The sequence below is a fragment of the Herpailurus yagouaroundi genome, unplaced genomic scaffold (genome assembly GCF_014898765.1).
Source record: "Herpailurus yagouaroundi ecotype Mexico unplaced genomic scaffold, PumYag 159, whole genome shotgun sequence".
Classification (NCBI taxonomy): domain Eukaryota; kingdom Metazoa; phylum Chordata; class Mammalia; order Carnivora; family Felidae; genus Herpailurus; species Herpailurus yagouaroundi.
In genome coordinates this window covers 15,508,587-15,529,316 of record NW_024412400.1, presented here as the reverse complement: position 1 = coordinate 15,529,316, position 20,730 = coordinate 15,508,587, and the positions used below count along the sequence as shown (strand labels likewise).

The following is a 20,730-nucleotide window of genomic DNA, read 5'->3' as shown; positions in this document are numbered from 1 at the left end:
GAGGTGGTGTCACTACAGGAAAGGAAAATAGTGACCCTGTGGCTCTCCGTCCTTACTCCAATAACAGCCAGAAACAAACAAGCAATTAGCCAGAAAAGTTTAGAACTGTCACAGAAAAGAAATAAAGTGGTCTTACTGATCATTGTTTCTGTGAGGCTGCTTGATTGTGACATTGGCAGATAGGCTAGGTTGATTCTGGCCAGGAGTGATCAAGTATTCAATTTAAGTAAAACAAGATATGGATTATGAAAAGGGCAAGTAGAGAACACCTACAAGTCAAAATAAGCAAGGCTTCTGCTAAAAGGAGGCAAAACCCATAGGTCCTGAGGTTCTACAAGAGTCTTTCTGGTCACATATATGATGCTGGATGGTCTCAAATGTCCACAATCATCTTTTATGTGACTCAAAGACTAACGCCAGGTGCACATCCTTGAGTACAAATTATGCATATCCTGATTTATCAAAGAAGTTGTGAACCAAAGGCATCTCCAAGACCGCAAACATCCAATATCTCAAACCAACCTGCCAACTACACCCTGTTGCCTTGGCAACAGGATGCAAGCAGGCATGGAGAAATCTTGTTGCCTGAACAACAGAATCTTTAAGAAAAAAAAAAATAAAGTAAAATGGGGACTTATGCTGTGACTATGGCAAAGGCTTGTAGGTTCAAGTCAATAAGTGGGACTTTAGTCCTATTCCAAAGAGAGATATAGAATTTATGCTAAGATAACAGTCATTCATCAATTAATTAACAAGTATTTGGGGGCTGGCACCTATGCACAATACACTGCCACCTAGGAAATGCAAAGATGGACCTGGCATTGTCTGGTACGTGCCAGTGTACAATTATAAATATTAATTGAATGAATGAACGAATGTTCTTAAGAAAATCATAATACAATGACCAAAGCTTACTCTGTAGTCAGTGTATATAGTAGTTAGAGAAGTTGAAGGCCCTGTGTGCATTATCAAATTCCACTATACAAGATAATTTATAAATTGAAATAAAAGTTAGAATGCAGTGGATTATATCTATCTATCTATCTATCTATCTATCTATCTATCTATCTATCTATGTACTGAGACTATAAAATCCAGATAGAAACTGGTAAAAGTCATGCCCATTCTTAATTCCTTCCTAACAAGTAGTAATGGAGGCAGGAAATTTTAGATTATTTAGATCACTGAAAATGATTAAAATTAGAAATTTCAAAAAAAAGTCCTAATTATTGAATTTGTGCTTTTTTTCTTGACACAGACAGTAATTAATCCAGCTTTTGACTATCAATGTTCGCAAAACATCAAACAATAAGGATAATTACTTAATATGATTATTTCAAAACAGGTAATGTTTTGTGACAGATGACTATAAAGAGTGAATTGCACTCTTTTACTCTGTGCAATTTCAGAGATGTCCACATCAAAATAAAAGATGATTTCCACAAACACTATCATGCACTTCAACATTTCTCAATATATGTGTGCGGTTCAAATCTCTAAAACTGGGAACTTAAAAATGGTACAACCACTCTGGAAAACAGTTGGGCAGGCTTCTTTAGAAAGTTAAGCACCACCTACCATACGTTCCAGTCATTTCATTCCTAGATATTTACCCAAGATTTTTAAGAGTATGTATCCATATAAAGACACAAATGTTCATCACAGCTTTATCTGTAGCAGCCAAGTACTGGGACTCAAATGTCCAGTAACAGATGAATAGAAAACAAACCATGATATATCCATACAATGGGCTACTACTTAACAATAAAAAAGAATGAACTATTGATAGACTATGAAAACAATATGGACAGATCTCCAAATAATTACGCTGCCTAAAAGAAGCCAGACAAATAAGAGTATGTACTATATAACTCCATTTACATGAAAGTCTAAAATGCTAACTAATCTAGAGTGCAACAAGCAGCTCAATGGTTGCCTAGGGTGGGGAGTGAGGAGAAGTGAGGGTACAAACAGACATGACGACACTTTTACATGGATATGTTCTCTATCTTAATTGTTATTTCACAGGGATATGCATATTCAAAACTTATCAAATTGCACATTTTAAATATGTGCAGCTTATTTTGTGTGAATTATATCTCACTGAAGCTCTTTTTTTTTTTTAATTTTTTTTCAACGTTTATTTATTTTTGGGACAGAGAGAGACAGAGCATGAACAGGGGAGGGGCAGAGAGAGAGGGAGACACAGAATCGGAAACAGGCTCCAGGCTCTGAGCCATCAGCCCAGAGCCCGACGCGGGGCTCGAACTCACGGACCGCGAGATCGTGACCTGGCTGAAGTCGGACACTTAACCGACTGCGCCACCCAGGCGCCCCCACTGAAGCTCTTAAAACAAAATAACTTTTCACAATCTCATTCAAGAAAAGTTATTCAAATAGACCATCACATGACCTGTACATGTGTTAAAAGCAATATATAAAAAATATTCCATTAAGTTCACTTTTGTCTGCCTTCTGTTACTTATGAGATGGAAGCTAAATGTAAGTCAGTTCTAGTTATCTCATGGTTCGACATCTTCAAGAGAGCTAACTGGTTAGCCCTCAGTAGAGTATGAGTTTATCACAACCAAAGCAGCTATTTGGTGACACTCAGATCGATAAGCATTTATAGGAGTGTCCCAAGTGACACTCCTGTTCATGACTCTCCAATAACATGCAAAGAATGAAGATGTAAAATCAAATGTCTATTCTAGTAAGTCAAAAGCCTAAAAGCAAATTGTACTCAGTGAATATACATATAGTGTGAAGGACCTGTTCATCATTAGGAAATGTGGGTCATCTAGAAGCTCCCCATAGTCTACCTGTATAATGTCAAAAATGCTATCCTGACATCTCCAGATTTTCTTGGGGTGGGGAGGGGTAGGAGAGCCCTGGGAATGGCTGCTGCCTGGATGGCATCCTACTGAGGGAGATTTCATGTCTAGAGATCTGAGAATGGAGATTTGGAGATTCACTTTCTCTTCATGAATGCTACAGTTCCAGAACTGAGGAATGGGGCTCTCTCCACTGATATGGAACCTCAGCTTTGACTTTGGCTTCTGGGACTTTTGGTGATTTGGGGATGGGGGAGGAGATACGGGGAGGAATATGTCAAAAAGGAGCCCACAGGAATTATTTGCTGGCTTCATGTCACTTCTGCTCAGTAGTTCATAGAACAAGTATATACTTTTAAGAGTTGAGAACTCATTCTCTCTTGGTCTTGCTATTAGAGTCTAAAAAAAATTTCGTAACTTGATCATGACTTGGCTCACCAGGATGCCTTCCAGTTCTAATATGATGTTTCCTCTCACCAGCCCTGAGACCAGTATTTCTCTGAGGAGGCAGAAGCTGTCCCTCTAGTTCCATTTGCCTAGCTCCATTTGAAAGTCTATGGCAAATTATTAGGGAGGTACATTGGTCCTTCAACAGGCAATTGGCTTAAATCTGGTCCCTGATATCTGGGGTGATAGAATCTCAGAATTTATGCTTAAGTTTTCTCTCTGAGCTATTTAGCCAGGACCAAGTTTGAATTCTAAACTCTGTGGCTTTTTCTCAATGGTACCAATTCTGTTGTTTTAAGAGCCAATAAGGATCCCCAAGGGGGAGAGCTGCCCAAGGTCTCACTGTAACTGGTCTACCGTTTCATATGTGACACAGAATACCCAAAAATCTCTGCAGGCTTGATTTTCTACTTATTTTTATTCTACTTTATAGCTCTGCTATCTTCTTTTAGATTCTAACTTCTCATTTAGCAACTAAATATTTTCTATTATGTAGCGTTGCTATTTTCTTTTAGATTCTAACTTCTCATTTAGCTTCTAAATATTTTCTATTATGTAACTTGGCTATCTTCTTTTAGATTCTAACTTCTCATTTAGCTTCTAAATATTTTGCAGAATGGTTTAACATTTCACTTCAGTAAACCAAGAAACCCAGAAACATCCTAAACAAATGAGATGGCAAATAACTTTACCTTTAATGTCTTTTAATTTAAAGAATTAGAAATACATTTTCAAATTGTCTCCTTTTAATTCAGAGAGCCTGGGGGTTACTTGGAAGGACGTCAAAAGTCATTAACTGTCTCTCCTCTTAGTTGGCATGAATCACAGGCTGTCTTTTGTCATTCATCTTCTGAAGTCTGTCCTTGTCTCCCTGTTACACTCAGAGTTCCTTGAGGGAAGAGAGCTCATCTTAAACCGACCTGTGTTCCTGATGGCATGTTACACTGCACCAAACACAGCACAGCTTTCAAATGTTACTTTAGCTCACGTCCTATTCACCTATGCACCTTCTGATGCATCAGCCTCAACATCTGCACCATTTTCCATTTTCCACCTGTTGGCTTGGTCATTAACCTCAAGTTAAAAGGGTTAATGTAATTACGCTCTGTAATATCCCTTTTTCGATGAGCTTCAGATTGAACGTCTCCTTTCTGTTGGTTCTAGTTTAGCCAATTCACTATAAAATCTTCAGATAATGACTAGTTTTAAAAGCCAGTTCAAGCTCTAAAATATATAGAACCTATGTTTCTTTTGTTTTTGAAGGTTTGGACTTAACTGGGCTCTTTCAAATAAGACAATTTTCCATGAATCCTTTTAGAAAAAAAGACCAGAATTATTTAACAACTTCAAGATGCCTAAATTCATCTGATTGGCAATTCCCATTTTAATATAAAATTCTTTTAATTGGGGAGCTAGACCCATATGTCATGAGGCATTTTTGTACTAAAATACTTGTTTTGCATGTATTTTATACTTTTAAGCACATTTATATCACTGAATAAAGTATCCAATAATAGGAGGGGAAAAAAAAAAGCCTTTTAGGGATGTTCTTAAAAACATAAATAGTCACAAACCCGGTAATGGCTAGATTCCAGAGCGCGCTTGCCAGTTATGTTGTGGGAGAACTCGTTGGACATTTCCCTATGCAAATCAAATACTGTTCCAAGCAGTTGGCTAGATTTCCAGATCAGCTCACAAAAGTCTACTGAACTGGTGATGTGGCTAAGGTAGAAGCCCTGATACCGGAGTTGAGGAGGACATCCCACTCTGTGGTAGCATCAGACCCCCAGCTCTGCAGCCACATCTTCCAACCCTGTCCCCTCTCTTGCTGGGCCAACAAGCAAGAGCTCCCATGGCTCCAGGCTCCTGTGTGTGGCTTCCTTGTCTGTGGAAAGTGGGAGCAGAGGTGGTGGCTTAGGGACAAGAAGCCAGAGGGAAGGCAATTGGAGGGAACTGCAAGCCCAGCAAATTCCTTGGGCGATCCTCTATTTCAAGTCCCAAGTCCTCTAAATCCCCCATTCTGGTTCTCCTGGGGTTCGGGACTGTTTCTCTTTCCCCTGCCCTCTCCTTTACGTCTGACCATCACTTCTCGGCACATCGGCCCACTAAAAAAATGTGTAGGATTCCCTCAATGGCCCTTCTGGTATTTTATGCACTCTGATAGGTTTTCCTTGGGTTTTTGTCACTAGCAACACTGGAAATGAATTAGGAAATGAAAAGGCTTCGTGCTAACCTTTTCTGAGCCTTACTTGGAAAAAAATAAGTAATTAGTGACGCTGTATCTTTGACTAGACAAAAAGTAGTTTTCTACATGAACCCTCCTTTGCCCCCTAACTGAACCCTTCAGGATTTTGCAAGGCAGCTTCCTCATTCTGAAATTCATCTTCCCAGTGGACAGTAGTTCCATTCTGGCTGCCCAGTACCCACTGTGCTCCCTGCAGCAAGGACCTCCTGATGGACTTGGAGGGGGCAGTCGATCAAGGAACTCAGCTCTCCCGGCAGCGGTAAATAGGATTCTGATTCAATCCAGGCCAACTGACTCTCTCTAGTAAGACACTGAGTCCTGAGAAAGGTGACACATGGGTGCCAAAAGCAAACTGGGAGATCCTTTATCCCAGCATCAGGGCCTTTCTGATTCTGCCAGCAGTGCCTCCTCCACAGACTTCAGGGGCTCATCTGGCTCTTATTCCTTCCTAAGTTTAGAACCTCTGGGTTTCTAATTACATGAGCACTGCCCTCCCCACCCCCCGCCATAAAGCCTTTTAATGAACCTCTGTTGCATGAGTCAACAAAAGTCAGGTTCATTTGCTGGCATCCAGAAAGCCCAGCTGAGAAAGCACACCATAGCCTTACCCTTTTGTCACACTGCATGCAGCCACGTCCCTAGCCAGGGTCACCCACAGTGCCACAGACCACTGACTGGAATCACCACCTACGCGCTTAGGCACAGGTAGCCTCAACTGGTGTCTCTGACTAAGAGCTGTCTGGCAGTCCTTCTGCCTGTCTCCACTCAGTTGTCTGCCCATCTTTATATTGGTTCTTCCCAGGTGACCACTCCTTAAATCTAGACCATCTTCACAGCAGTGACCTTGAAAATCATCTAGGAGACAGAAACCACCAAGTATAATCTTCTCTGCTTTTCTAGCTTAATTTTGTCTTTGCCCCCTTTTCTTCCGACACAGAGAAAGAGCTGTCCCTTCGTCTTTCCCGGACCCACTCTCTAGGCTCAAGCTACTCTGTGCCTGTGTCTTATCAACTCCTTTTCTCTCTTTATCTCTCCTTTCCACTGGCTGCCTCTCCTTAGTACCAGTCACCCTGAAGTCATCCTGATTCTAAAAAGGCCCCTTTTCACCAAACGTCCCCTACCAGCTAACTACCTCGCTCACTCTTAGCTTTCTTCCCCCCATCACTGCCTCTGTAACTTCTAAACGCACCACAATCCCACTGCTGCCAACCTCACTCAATGCTATGGAAACTGCCCTCATGACAGTCACCAGGGACTTCACTAGGCCAAACCTAATGGGTTCGTTTTAGTTTTAGCCCAAAAGATAACTCTTGCAGAAACTGTTGATTATCCCCAAATAAGTTTCTTTTTCCCTTTAAAACAGAATCCCCCAAACATATTCATCCCTCCCATAGGAGATGTGCTCCTATGATTACATTCTGGCCAATGGTATGTGAACAGAAGGGATGAGCACAATGTCGGGTCCTGTCCTTTCCACTTCCTGCTGGCTGGGGTGTGGATGTGATGTGGTCCACATTTGCCACATTCGCCATGAGGATGAGCCATATAGCCCACCTGAGGAGGTGGAAAAACAAGATATAAGGAGCCAGGGCTCCAGAGGAGCCCATAAAGCACAACCACCTGCTTTCCTGGTCCACCCCTGAGCTCCGAGAGGCTAACTGCTTAGCTGAAGGTCACAAAGCTAGAATTAAACCCTGACCCAAGCTTAGTACTCTTTTCCTAATGTTTATTTATTTTGAGAGAGAGAGAGCAAGTGAGGGAGACAGCAGGGGAGGGGCAGAGAGCAAGGGAGACAGAGGATCTGACGTGGGCCCTGCACTGACAGCAGAATCCGATATGGGGCTCGAACTCAAGAACAGTGAGATCATGACCTGAGCTGAAGTTGGACGCTCAACCAACTGAGCCACATGGGCACCCCTAAGCTTAGTACTCTTTATGGTAGGCTGCTTGGTAAACCGTAATCACTGCTGGGAGGGTGGGCTCTCACAGCCTCTAGTACCACATGTCCATGGCGACTTCTAGCCATCAGGTTTCACTTTAGCCACCAATAACTCAGCTCTGCAGAGTTCTGGGAGCTCAATGTGTACGTACCTTGTTTGGGATTGTCTTTCTCCTCCCGAGGCACTAAAACTTCTCTTTAAAATGCCTGGAACAAGAACATAAAAATATCTTTATATTTTCCCTCTACAAACCTTTTATTTATTTACCTATTTATTAATTTAAAAAAATGCTCCATCCTATAATATGAGCAATTTTACATACTCTAAAGATGGTCATCATTTATAAAAGCATCAGCTGAAATATAATGTTTCGAATTACTGTTTACTTAATGGGATTGTGTAAGGTCCTTTTTCCAAAGAAAAGGTACTAAAAAGGCAACTCTGTTACTAATAGCTAATAAAGGAAAATAAAATATCCATGTCATAATTATCCTAAAGCCCTTGCCAAGATACCTACAAGTTGCCACATGCAAGTTTAAAAAATTTTTTTTTCAACGTTTATTTATTTTTGGGACAGAGAGAGACAGAGCATGAACGGGGGAGGGGCAGAGAGAGAGGGAGACACAGAATCAGAAACAGGCTCCAGGCTCCGAGCCATCAGCCCAGAGCCCGACGCGGGGCTCGAACTCACGGACCGCGAGATCGTGACCTGGCTGAAGTCGGACGCTTAACCGACTGCGCCACCCCGGCGCCCCTCACATGCAAGTTTAAATGTTCAACTTTTCCTCCTCGTTTCCCCACTGACCCTCCCCACTATTGCTACCCAGAATATAAAAAGCTGAATTCATCTCCAAATAGCCAGTAATTAACTTCTTCTAGAATTTGCTACATATGAATGAATATTTTTCATTTCATTCATTTCATTCATTTCATTTCATTCATTCATCAATGAATTTATAACATTCATGTTTTCCCAATCAAATATCAGGATATTATATCTAGCAGGCAGGAATTTGCAGGGAAAAATCAATGTTGGAAACTGAGATCGTTCCAGAAAATCTGGAACACGTAGTCACTACTTTGATGGACAATTAAATTTGGAAAGAAACAAAAAAAAATGAAGCTCAATCCTTAGGGTTTAACTTTGATCCTTAGGGAGATTATTTTAAAGCTTTTTTTGAGATTTTCATAGTATACTCCTTAATAAGAGAAATTTATTTATACTAACTTTATTTCAAAATATTTCTATCCTGGAATGCCTGGGTGGCTCAGTCGGTTGAGAGTCCGACTTCAGCTCAGGTCATGATCTCACAGTCCATGAGTTTGAGCCTCGCGTTAGGCTTTGTGTTGACAGCTCAGAGCCCGGAGCCTGCTTCAGATTCTGTGTCTCCCTCTCTCTCTGCCCCTACCCTGCTCACACTTTGTCTCTCTCTCTCTCTCTCTCAAAAATAAATAAACATTAAAAAAATTCAAAATATTTCTACCCTAATTAATATGCCTTCAACTTACACTTTTAAAAGAATTATTCTTTCCTCTCCATATTCTAACTTCTCTTTTCTTTCAGTTTCAGATTTGTTGAATGAATTGAATCCTATCTTTCCTTACAAATTTTATCCAAATATATCTTTTCTTTTCTTTTCCATACCCCATACCCCAGACTATTTACTTTACTGTTTTAAAGTAAGAGGCAAAATTAACATATGGACTGAATTTATATAACATATTTTTCATAGTACTAAACAATTAAAATATTTATTCTACTTTAGTGTTTGAAATTATAATCTATCCCTTACATAACATAAATAACATCATACAAAAGTTAGTCTACTCCAAGACTAACCTCTTCTCCAGGTCTCTAACCCTTAGAGAACAGATTCACAAGAGGTCACTTCCATTATTCCTGTGGTTATTTAGTGTTTCTCCAAATTAGTTATCTCCACTCCGCAGTTACAAGCTGTATTTGCCGGTAGAAATAATAAAACTAACTATTCGTTTCACAGTTAAGGCAACAGCAGACCACAGTGCCGGTTGGCCTCTGGGCCTTCCAGAAGGCTAGACAAACCTGTCCTAATTAGCACTGCACCTAGAATATAAACCGCTGCGTTACGCATATGATGGTGGTCACCCGACTCCCAAGCGTGATTCCCAAACCGCGACCTACCGGAACCCCACAAGCCGGCAAAGAAAACTTACTGAATGTAGATTCTTTCACGGGGCTCGAACTGGAGCTGCTGGAGTTGTCCGAAATGTCCAATTCCTCATCTAGCTCTGAGTACATGTCTGCACATGAACAGAAGAGTAACAGAACAAAGAAAGAGAGCAAATGAGCCTTGAAACAGACAACATTGAAGAGTGCATTCACGTGGCCACCACTTCACTAGAAATACCTTTGTCAATATTTTCCAAGTTGAAGGTCTCCTCGGACAGGATTTCATCACAGGCCCTGTCTTCATCCTTACCGCAGGGGGCCTGGAAGCCCTCAGGGGGCAGGTCTGTGCTTTCTGAAAGTTCGCTCTTCAGGCTGGTGCCTCCACTGCTACTGCTACTCAAGCTTGCCTTCTCAAAGGTGTCCTGCGAGGGAAATTCAACGCACAGCTGTCTTTTCTTCCTTCCTCCGCTAGGACCCAACGCTTATTAGAACATACATTAAAATGCGTGCTAAGCATATATATTTGTGCTAACGTACCACCGGTTATTCCATCTGTGCATTTGTGGCTGAGTTCACTTAGTCCCTCTCTATAAAAAAAATGCATCCCTGCAGGCTACCACAGGACAGACAAGAACAGAGGTGCCAAGATGCTCAATGACAAAGGTCTGTGCGATGCGGCAAAAGAAAATGCAGCGCTAAGGGAAAGATACGTATCAGTTAAGCGGAAATTACTGTCACCTTAATAACATTTGCCCTCTCAAACAAACATGGGAATAAAAGGTACAGCATAAGGAGAACAGTCAATGGTGTTGTCATAGCACTGGATCGTGACATGTGGTAGCTACACTTGTGGTGAGCAAAGCATAAGGTAGGGAATTGCGGGTGTATACTACACTATCCCGTACTGTGTCTTATACCTGAAATTAATGTGAGCTCACGTGCCAGCTATACTTAGTAAAGTAAAACAATGCTACCAAATCTCAGCACCACAGTGGGCGAGTAGGACTTAGTTTTTTCAAATTTCAGTAAACTCCGCAGCAGTAGTAGATGCCGCCAGGCCATGGAGAGAGAAAGGCGCCGTCCTCTCAAAGGTGCAGAGACCAGCACAGGCTCCAGTGGTGACCAACACTTGCTCGAGACAGGTCCAAGGGTTTACTTTTGTTTTGTTTTGGATACTCTTTCTGAAATTGAATTGACACCCACAGCCACCAGAGGCAAGTTTCTAAACTCCATGGTGACAGAATTGAAGGTAAAGAAAATCTAAGACCATATGAGCAACGGGTGTTAGAAGTCTGCCTCCGAAAGCTCTCGCGTGTTTCTGTTCCCTAAACAAGACAAAACATGAAAGGAATAGCAAAGACATCTTGTGCAATGCAAACTGTCCCATCAATGTTATCTCTTTTTCCTAAGAGTTTTTTCACGGTACTTTCCTCAAGCTTCCACCAAGATGCTTGGAGATCTTTCTTGCTCTGTTGGAGCTAATGTGCAGTTGAAGCGTTTTCATTTTCTTTGTCGAGTCCTCCATCCAGTGACTGCTTTGTGACTCAGCATTGTTCCTTCCTGATTTTTGGGTCTACTCCTGTCTACTGCCTTAGAACCTAAAATGGAAAATGCTTCGGACACCCTTTGGATTGCTCATGTGTTCTCAGAAATCTTCCCCAAGCTTAAGACTCGTAAGGAGCTTCCAATGCCAGCCTCAGCGCCGCTGAAGCTCAGCCTGGACACCAAATTCAGGAGCTCCTTCTAAGGCTCACAACTTTCCTTCCGAACTCACTCAACCCCTTCCATGTCTTCCTCCTTTTTCTGTCCCAACCCACAGATCCTTCTTCCTCCAACATCTTCAAGTGAAGTCAGAAATGTACACAGAAATAAATTTAGGGCTTTCACATCCTTATGACTTTTTATTCGAAATAAATCATTTACTGCCCTATTCTAAAGCCCACAACTGGATTTACGACCCTGTCAATGTTTAAAAAATAAAGAGAGAGATAATTTTTGAGTTGACAAAACTCTATTGCATTGATGCAATTAGATGTCGGAATTCAAATATCTCGAAAACTGGCAAAACTTCAGCAAAGGCTTTGTTTCTTTTTAGAACAGGCATGGAGAAGACATCAAAGGAAGACATTTTTTCTTTGGACAAATGAAGAGTGAAGAGAAGCTGTGAGTCCTGACACAGGTATCCCAGACTTGAGGAGTTTTGACTTGTAACCAATACCAAAGAACCAGGAACCAGATGGCTTGCAAATCAAGTCATTTGCAACCAGTAAAATTGCATCCATAAGTAATTGGGTGTTGGCTTAACTTCTGAAAAAGGGGAATTCACATACTGAGAGAGATGCTTTTTCAAACTCTGTAAGAGGGGAAGCAATAAAGCGATAAAGCAATGTAGAATGTATAGTTTGTTTTAGTTTGAAAAAAACCCCTCTGTTTCTGTAATCTCCTGCAGCAGTTTTGCTTCAAAAAAATCTATATAGTTCTTGAACTTGACATAAAAGATACGTCACTATAGACACATTTTCCCAAATGTGATTTCCAGACTTTTTCCTTGTGAATATTTGAGTACCCAACTCATTGCCAACTCACCCCTTGAAGAACTGGAGGCTATTTTAGTCCCTTTTGAATCCCTCCATGCCTTGCACGATGCTTTACACATAGCAAATGCTTAATAAGTAGTTGCTGTATTGAGACAGAAGGGAGAAAAGGGCCAGGGAAGAAGGTGAACTCCCCTACATGATAAGTAGGTTTTGTAACGTCTGTGTTTGTTTTCTGTTTGTTTGTTGTTGTTTTTTGTTGTTGTTGTTGTTTATCTTGCCCGTTTATCCAGAATCCTGGGTCAGAATCCATTGTGCTGTTTCTCTAAGAGCTGAAGAGACTATCTGGTGATACACCAATGAATAAGCGTGAATGCTTCCTTTCCTTTTTCCCCTTTGCATGTTTGAGAAGTTGTAAAGCTCGATTCATCTGTATTAGAGACGGCTGGCCCGGCAATGACAATCCGGCTCCTCTGTAACCCAGCAGGTCCTGGCTAAAGGCAGAAATGGTTAACTGTTTTTAACCTGAGAGTTGAGGCCATTAAGATGTTTTTGAAAGTTGCCTCCAGCAAGTACATACACCTATTAAAGGGAGCTGGGGGGAGCAGGGAGGTGCAGCCTTGGGGGATGCAATTTGGCTGCTGTCTTTTTTACTTTTTGATTACTTAAGATTTTTCTAGGAATAGAAGAGGGAGTTAACTACATTTTTTTTGGCATCTACATATCTCCCAGGAACGGATGGACACATTCTGTGCATCAATATGGCAGCAAGAAGAAGACAATGCAAATGAGACAATAAAATTATCACTGATATGGAAATCATCACCATTACTGGAGACACTTCCTGTCACAGTGCTGTTATAGGCACAATTATGTTTAGCTCGGTTTTGCTCATTATAATGTAATTTTTTATGTGTGCAGCACATTATAATACATTTTCAGTTGAATAGCAGTTCTAACAGTAACAGCCTGACATTGCCTAAATTAACTGCAACAGTAGGGAAAGAATTAAGAGAGCTATTTTATTAAAACTAGTGCAATTTTTTAAATTACCCAGAATGTTTTCTAAGGAGAGAGAAAAGCAAGAAATAAATATAAAACATAACACTAACTATATCCTATAGATGCTTTACTTTAGCACGATAAAGAATGTACTATTTCTTTTGTTCTAAAATAGTCACTCTATTTGAGCTATGTCTTTGCCTAGATTCTCCTATTTGTTTAGTTAATAACCATGACCTTAGACACATAAGTTCAGGGCTACCCACGGCTTGACAGCAATTCACCTGGCTGAGGTGATCTCTTTTTAATGGCAAACCACGTTCTATGCTTTTCATGGAGGATGGCACAAAGAAAGTCCAAATAGGAGACAGATCATTACCGCATATTATTGCGCATAAGTTCTGTCCCTTAATTTCAAAGTATTAAAAAAATCAGCCAGTGTGATCGAGAGGGCTGAAGGGGCCACACAGACCCAGGCCATAGCTGAGTGGACTGGCCACTTCAGCAGGTGTGGTGAGAGGCTCCTGTCCAGGACCTCACTCTGGGACACTTGGTTTCGCCATCACGGAGAGGTGGGCTGCAGGAGCAAGCTTGGAGCCTGGTCCCTTCCTACGGCAGCTGAGGATCTTTTAGCTGCGAAGTTGTTTGGTGGATACCCCTGTCTATTTTGTTTATGAAATCCTGAAGTATTTCCCTGCTCTTGTGTTCCACATATCAAGTAGAAGGGCAATACGTTCAAATTAAACCAGAAAAACCGGTGTGTAAGGTGCTGGAAATAACTAAATTTACAAATATTATATAATAAAGGAAAAATATTATCTTCAAGTTCGGATATTAATTATTTTTTATTTTGGACTTCTTAAAAACATTCATACAAAGCTAAATGTTTGGCTTTAATATAATTAAATGCATATAATTATGATCCTACTATTATCATGACATTCTCTTAATTAGAACTTCTTAAGAGCACAAGAACATACTAACGAACTATCACCAAAATAAGTAAATTAGAGAATGAATTAATTATAACAATTCAGTATAAAGTTCCACTATCAAATTTACCATGCTTGATAAAGTTTCACTGCCACCCCATAATTAATCTAGTATCAGTAATAGGTTCTCTGTGTTTCCTAATTCAAAGACAGGTTTTCTAGAAGTAATACTACTAATAAGGAAGAAGAGAAGAACAGTGCTATAGTCTGAAGGCATCCCTTATTAAAAATACCGAAGATTTAGTCTACATCAACATTTACTGACCACCCTTTTGTTTCAAAACTGCACATTACCAAAGGAAAAGAACTGAATGTATGTGTGAAAACTGAAATCATTTCAAAGGAGGCCAAAAGCAGGTAATTCCATTTGACATATAGAAGAAGTCATGCACAGAGAATCATAAAGTGGTCAAGTTTTAAGACATTCTAATTTGGATTGCTCAAAAACGAGAAATGCGGTTGAAAACCAGCACTGCTTACGGCATGAACACAGTATGGAATTAGACATGGGTGGTATCAGTATGAGTGAACCATACAAATTAGAATTCTACTTACTGTTTCATTTTTAATATGGAATTACACAAAGAAATGTCTACCTCTTGTCAAAGCACACACTTAGTACCTGACATCAAAATACCAAACTGATTAAGTGCCAGTAAACAAAGAGTTAAAAATCAAGGAGAAGAATCACCATCATCTGTTACCAATCTCCCTGCTTCAGTTCTTAGCTTTCAGTAGTCAATTGGTACACAGCAACAGCTATATCATTTTAAAACATTATGTCACCCTTTGCTCAAAACGCACATCATTCAAGTCTATACCATGGACCACACCAGCCTTATCTCCTCCTCTCACCCCCTGCTTCACTCAATTCCAGCCACACAGGCCTCCTTGCTTGCCCCTTGAATTTGGCAGGTATGCCCCGCAAATATTTGGATTTGCTGTTCCCTCTGACATCAATGTTATGCCTCCAGATATTTGCAAATTTCACCCTTCTGATGTATTCAGGTTTCTGCTCAAACGTCATGCAGTTATAGAGCCTTTTCCTGACATCCCTATTTAAAATAGCCTGTCTTCGCACATCTACCAATCACTATCACTTTGATTTCTCACATTTTTGTCCATAGTACTTAAATGTATATTAATTTATTTATTATTTGTCTTTCTTTACTACAAAGATGGAGTTCTTTGACTATTTCGCTTACTGATAAAACACCAGGCTAGAATATTCCCCAGAGGAGAATAGATGCTCAATAAATTTTGATAAACAAATGAAATAAAAGACCAATTCTTCAAAGTACTGCAAAACTCTTCCCCATATTAAAACAGAAAGTAGAAATGAAAAGAGCAGCATTAATAAGGAGTGTAGAGGAGGGCCTGGACGTGGCAATTTTGGAGACAGCTCTGGTTATAGAGGAGGAAGAGAAGGAAGTGGTGGTGGAGGACCTGGATATGGCAGCCTGGCAGGGGAGGGGTGGCTACGGAGGTGATTATGACAAGCGTGGAGGAGGAAATTACGGAAATGGAAATTACAATGATTTTGGAAATTATAACCAGCAACTTTGTAACTGTGGTCCCATGAAAAGTGGAAACTGTGGTGTTGGCAGGAACATGGGGGGACCATAGGGTGGAGGAAACTCTGGGCCTGGAGGCAGTAGAGGAAGTGGGGATATAGAGCGAGAAGCTGATATTGGGCTTCGTTGTGTAAATAGGAGAGGATGAGAGCCCAGAGGTAACGGAACAGTTTCAGGCTGTCAAAATAATGTTAAGGGAACTCTTATCTAAGTCATGCATAAATCTGCAGTGATATAGCAGAAGATACCAGAGCAGATGCAGAGAGACATTTTGTGAATGTGCTGGATAATTTAATAACTTTACCTGGCTATGGAGGAAGGAGTTGGGGAAAAAATGCCTTTGGGACAGTTTCTGAGCTTTTCAATTGTTATTTCTTTCTAGTGGTTTTGTAAGTGTAGAAGCATTCCTTCTTTGATAATGTTAAACTTGTAGGTTTCAGGTAACATGTGAAACCTTTTTAAAGATTTTCCTCAAAGTTTCAAAAGCTATTAGCCAGGATCATGGTGTAATAAGACATAATGTTTTTCTTAAAAAAAAAATTTAAGTGCATGTGTAGAGTTAAGAAGCTGTTCTACATTTATGATTTAATAAAATAATTCTAAAGGAAAACAAAATAGCAACATTATTTTTTTGAAGACATTGACAAACTGATTCTAAAATTAATAAGTAAATATAACAGATCTAGAATGGCCAAATCAAATTTGACAAAGAAGAGCTAAATTGGAGCACTTATACAACCTAATTTCCAGACTTCTTAAAAAGCCAAAATAATCATGACTGTGTTGTATTGGCTGAAGAACAAATACACAGATTAATGCAACAGAACAGAGTTCAGAAATAAATCCACATATATAGTGTCAAATGATTTTCAAAAAAGACATGTAGTAAAGTCAGTGAGGAAGGATTAGGCATTTTAAGAAATGATGCTGGGGAAACTGGGCACCCATAAGGAAAAAAAAATAAATTTCAATCTCTTCATTATTCTATGCATGAAGTTAAATCAAAATGGATCATGGACCTAAACATAAAATCTATAACCAGAAAGAATTTAAAAAACAAAAAAAAACAGCCTATGTTTGCAATCTTCGGAGAGGCCACAATTTCTTTAACAGGATGCAAAAAGCACTAACAACAATGAAAAACTAAATGAGTAAATGGGACTTGAGCAAAATTAAAATTTAACAAAATTCCTGCTCATCAAAAAAATATCATTAAAATAGTCAAGTCATAGATTAGGAAAAACATTTGCAATACATATACATACATACATACAATACATAGTCATATATAGACTATTTAAAGAATGCCTAAAGTCAACAAAACAGACCTTCAGTAAAATAATGGCCAAAGATTCGAACAGATACTTCACACACACACACACACACACACACACACACACACACACACACAGATATATAATTGATCAATAAGGAAATGTAAAAGTGTTCAACAGCCTTGGCTATCAAGAAAATGCAAACTAAAACCACAGAGAGGTACCCTTTTATTCCCAACACAATGGCTAAAATCTAAAAGACTGACAATACCAAATGTATACAAGAATGTGAAACAGGTGAGCAAACCTCATATATTACTTCTAAAAATGCTAACCAGTACAATTTTGGAAAACTGCTTAGTAGTTTCTTTTAAAGTGAAACATACATCTACCTTATGACCCGGAAATTCTACTCCTAGGTATTTGCCAAAGAGAAATGAAAGTATCTCCATAAGAAGACTTATATAAGAAAATTCAGAGCAGTCTTATATAAAACCCCAAATCTGGAAACGACGTGGTGTTCATCAACAGAACAAAATATGATACATTCATACAACATAATACTATCCAGCAACATAAATAACTGCCAAACACAGTATCATGGATGAATCTCACAGACATTAGGTCATGTGAAAGAAACCAGATGCTAAAGCATACATACTCTGCGATTTATATGAAGCCACACAATAGGCAAAAGTAATCCATAGTGTCAGAAATCATGGCAGTCTGTCCATGGGCAGGGAACCGCACGGCAAGGGTCATGAAGGAAATTTCTGAGGGGATGTAAATGTTGCGAGTCTGGTTTCAGGTGCAAGTTGACCTTGTGTCAAAAGTCATTAAACTAAGTGTAAATTATACTATATGTAAATTATATCTCAATAAACAAGGGGGGAGTTATGGTGTGGATGTAAGAATTGTGTGTGTATTTGTCTGGGAGCCTAAAAGGCATTGCTTTATTTTTTTAACCCGTAACAAGTATAGAACATTTCCAAAACAAGTCATGATTTTTCCCGATAGTTCTTTCACTGCATCATTATTTGTTGCCTTTTCACAGCCTTGGGGGAAATTCAGCCAACAATTAACCAGACAATAAAAGCAAAGATGTTCACAAAAATATTGTCCTTTTAAAATACATCATTTTCTACATGGCTTAATTTAATCTCTTAGCAGAGGATTGCAGACACACGCCTTTAGTGGCGTACTCAGCAATTGTAAATGACATATGGTATAATAACAATAAAACAACTCAGATAAATAAATAGCACAACGGTTTTTTAAATTTGCACTACGAAAATGAGAATCGGGTGCTCGTGTATCTGTTCAATTCTCAAGTGGTCAACTTTAAAGATATTTGAGAATTTAAGATAAATATCCAATGCCTCTTGATAAAATTTGCTAAGAACATATAGATATTGTATTAGAAAGCTACAATAAGAATCCCAGAGTAAAGAAGTGAAATTATGAAGGGACTGTGGATTTAGAAATTAATCTATGCTGACAAGCACTCTACTAGCTGTTTCCTGCACAAGGTAGATGGAATTTAGTACAATAATTATGTGTGCCATATGTCAGCAGTTTGACAATATGAGACGATCACATAAATCTTTTGTAATTCACTGAAAGTTTAGAGTAAATTTCTAGGACTCACTACAGGAACATTTACTCATCTTTTTTATTTTTATTTTTTAATGTTTATTCATTTTTGAGACATAGTCAGTGTGGGTGAGGGAGGGGCACAGGGAGAGGGAGACACAGAATCCGAAGCAGGCTCCAGGCTCTGAGCTGTCAGCACAGAGCTCAATGCAGGACTCGAACTCATGAACTGTGAGATCATGATCTGAGCCAAACTCAGATGCTTAACCCACTGAGCCACCCAGGCACCCTAGGAACATTGACTCATCTTAAGCATGAGATAATTTATCAAGACCAAGTGTGAGTTTTGAAAGATTATCTTGGTAGATACATAGAGGATGGTTAAGGGAGGGAAGATGAGTCTAGATAACTTGAGTAGAATGGATTCAACCATTTGGAAGGTCTTCAAAGCTGAGGCTTCTTTGCGATGAAAAAGAAATTCTCGCTGTGGACAGCAGTTTCAGTCCATGTCCAAGAGTTTCAACTTGCCCTTCCTGCCAGCCTACCCTGTGGATTATGGACTTACCTAGTCAGCCCCCACAATTGTATAATTCCTTGCAATAAATCTCTTCACATGTATCTCCTACTCGTTCTGCTTTATACACTGTGCGTAGGACTGTTCTGTATCCGACATAATATTAGCGTCCCTGGCTGCTTCCCCTTAAGTACCAGTAGCGGTCAACATCATTGTGATAAACAAAATGGCTCTCCTGATGACCTCCTGTAGACAGTACAGAGGTGATATACTGAATCACTGCTAGGGATGAGGAAGAGAGTAGAGGCAAGAAAGCTAGATATCTCACCCTATGTGAGATAATGAGAATGAGAATTGTAAGGATAAGATGGATTTGTCAGACATTTCAGAAATAGATTTGGTAAGAGACTGCTAATAAAATGGATGTAGGATTTGAGGGAGAGTGAGTTGAAGAAAATGTTCAGGTTTCAGTTAAGGTGATGAAGTGGAGAACATGACTGGGTTAAAGAAAGAGATTCCATTCACTGTGAGAATGGCTCAGCATAAGGTACTTATTAGACATAAGGGTAAATGTCCAGCCCAAAATCTATGTCTGTCATGTAGGAAAGGGTACGATCAGGCACACAGTTTCGGAGGTCTTCAGAAAATGGATGTGGAAGTTATGTTGTAAAACACATCCAATGTATTTCGCCTTCTTAATTATATTGTGTACTTTTTCTCCCAGAGCCCTTATACTATGGAGACCAGACCATGAGGCTGCGGCTTACAAACCCAAGGAAAGGCCTAAATGAAGAACACGTGGGGAAAGAGAAGGTCATGGTGGAAGGGCAGTTTCTGGCAGTGTGGATGGGAAACAGGGAAGTCTTTCTGAAGCTCAAAAAAGGAGCCAGATGGGAGGATAGAAGATAAGCCAGGTTCAAGAATCCATGTTTTTCCTCCTCACATCCTTTCTAGCAGGAGTGAACATTGGGAGGAGAGCAGAGGGTGTGAGGGGGCAATTCAGGTTCGGCCAGAAAAGACTAGAAGCTTCAGAGAAGCTTCATGATCATCATAACGCTATATACTATGTAGTTGATGAGGGCATTTAGTAGAAGGCCCATGAGGGTAGATACCCTGTGTTCACTGTGGTATCCCCCACCCCTAGAATATTATCTGACACTAATAGGCACTCAGTAAATATTTGTTGAATGAATAATGGAATGACTGGCACCTGGGATAAAGGAGTAGGAAAGAAAAAAGAAGACGGGACTGATACTATGTCCCTTTACTCTCAGTTCCCCGTGGACTATGCCTGGCAGAGGTGCGAATCCAAAGCTCCCAGGCACCACAACGGGAACGTGGAAAATGGATGTGGAGCTTCCGGTGAGTCCACCAGGTTATCACTGCATGGAGAGGGGCACAGAGAAAACAGTTCAAATCAGGGATGCCACGGTAGGTCCCCCAAAGCTCTAGAGATAGGCTCACCTCATCTAAAGTCAAAGAGACCAAGAGAAGAAGGCAACACGCAGAGCCCCCTCCCATTGGTGTGAGGATGCCTGAGCAGTCTCCTGTACCCAGCTGCCATCTTGGGAGGAGGAAATGGTGAGGAGAACCCTTGAAATGGGAGACAAACTTTTAGACAAAAGCAGTTGA

At 40.1% G+C, this 20,730-nt stretch overlaps 1 protein-coding gene across 16 annotated transcripts in view; it reads right to left on the bottom strand.

Moving 5' to 3' along the window:
- The window catches only part of NEK10 (NIMA related kinase 10), a 230,833-nt gene that overhangs the window by 57,531 nt on the left and 152,572 nt on the right, over window positions 1-20,730 (bottom strand). For all 16 annotated transcript variants that reach the window (XM_040480008.1, XM_040480012.1, XM_040480014.1 and 13 more), the window contains 3 exons: window positions 9,854-10,037; window positions 9,660-9,746; window positions 7,618-7,672 (listed from right to left, as the gene is read on the bottom strand). In XM_040480008.1, coding sequence (XP_040335942.1) covers window positions 7,618-7,672; window positions 9,660-9,746; window positions 9,854-10,037 — 326 coding nt within the window. The remainder of the gene's footprint in view (window positions 1-7,617; window positions 7,673-9,659; window positions 9,747-9,853; window positions 10,038-20,730) is intronic.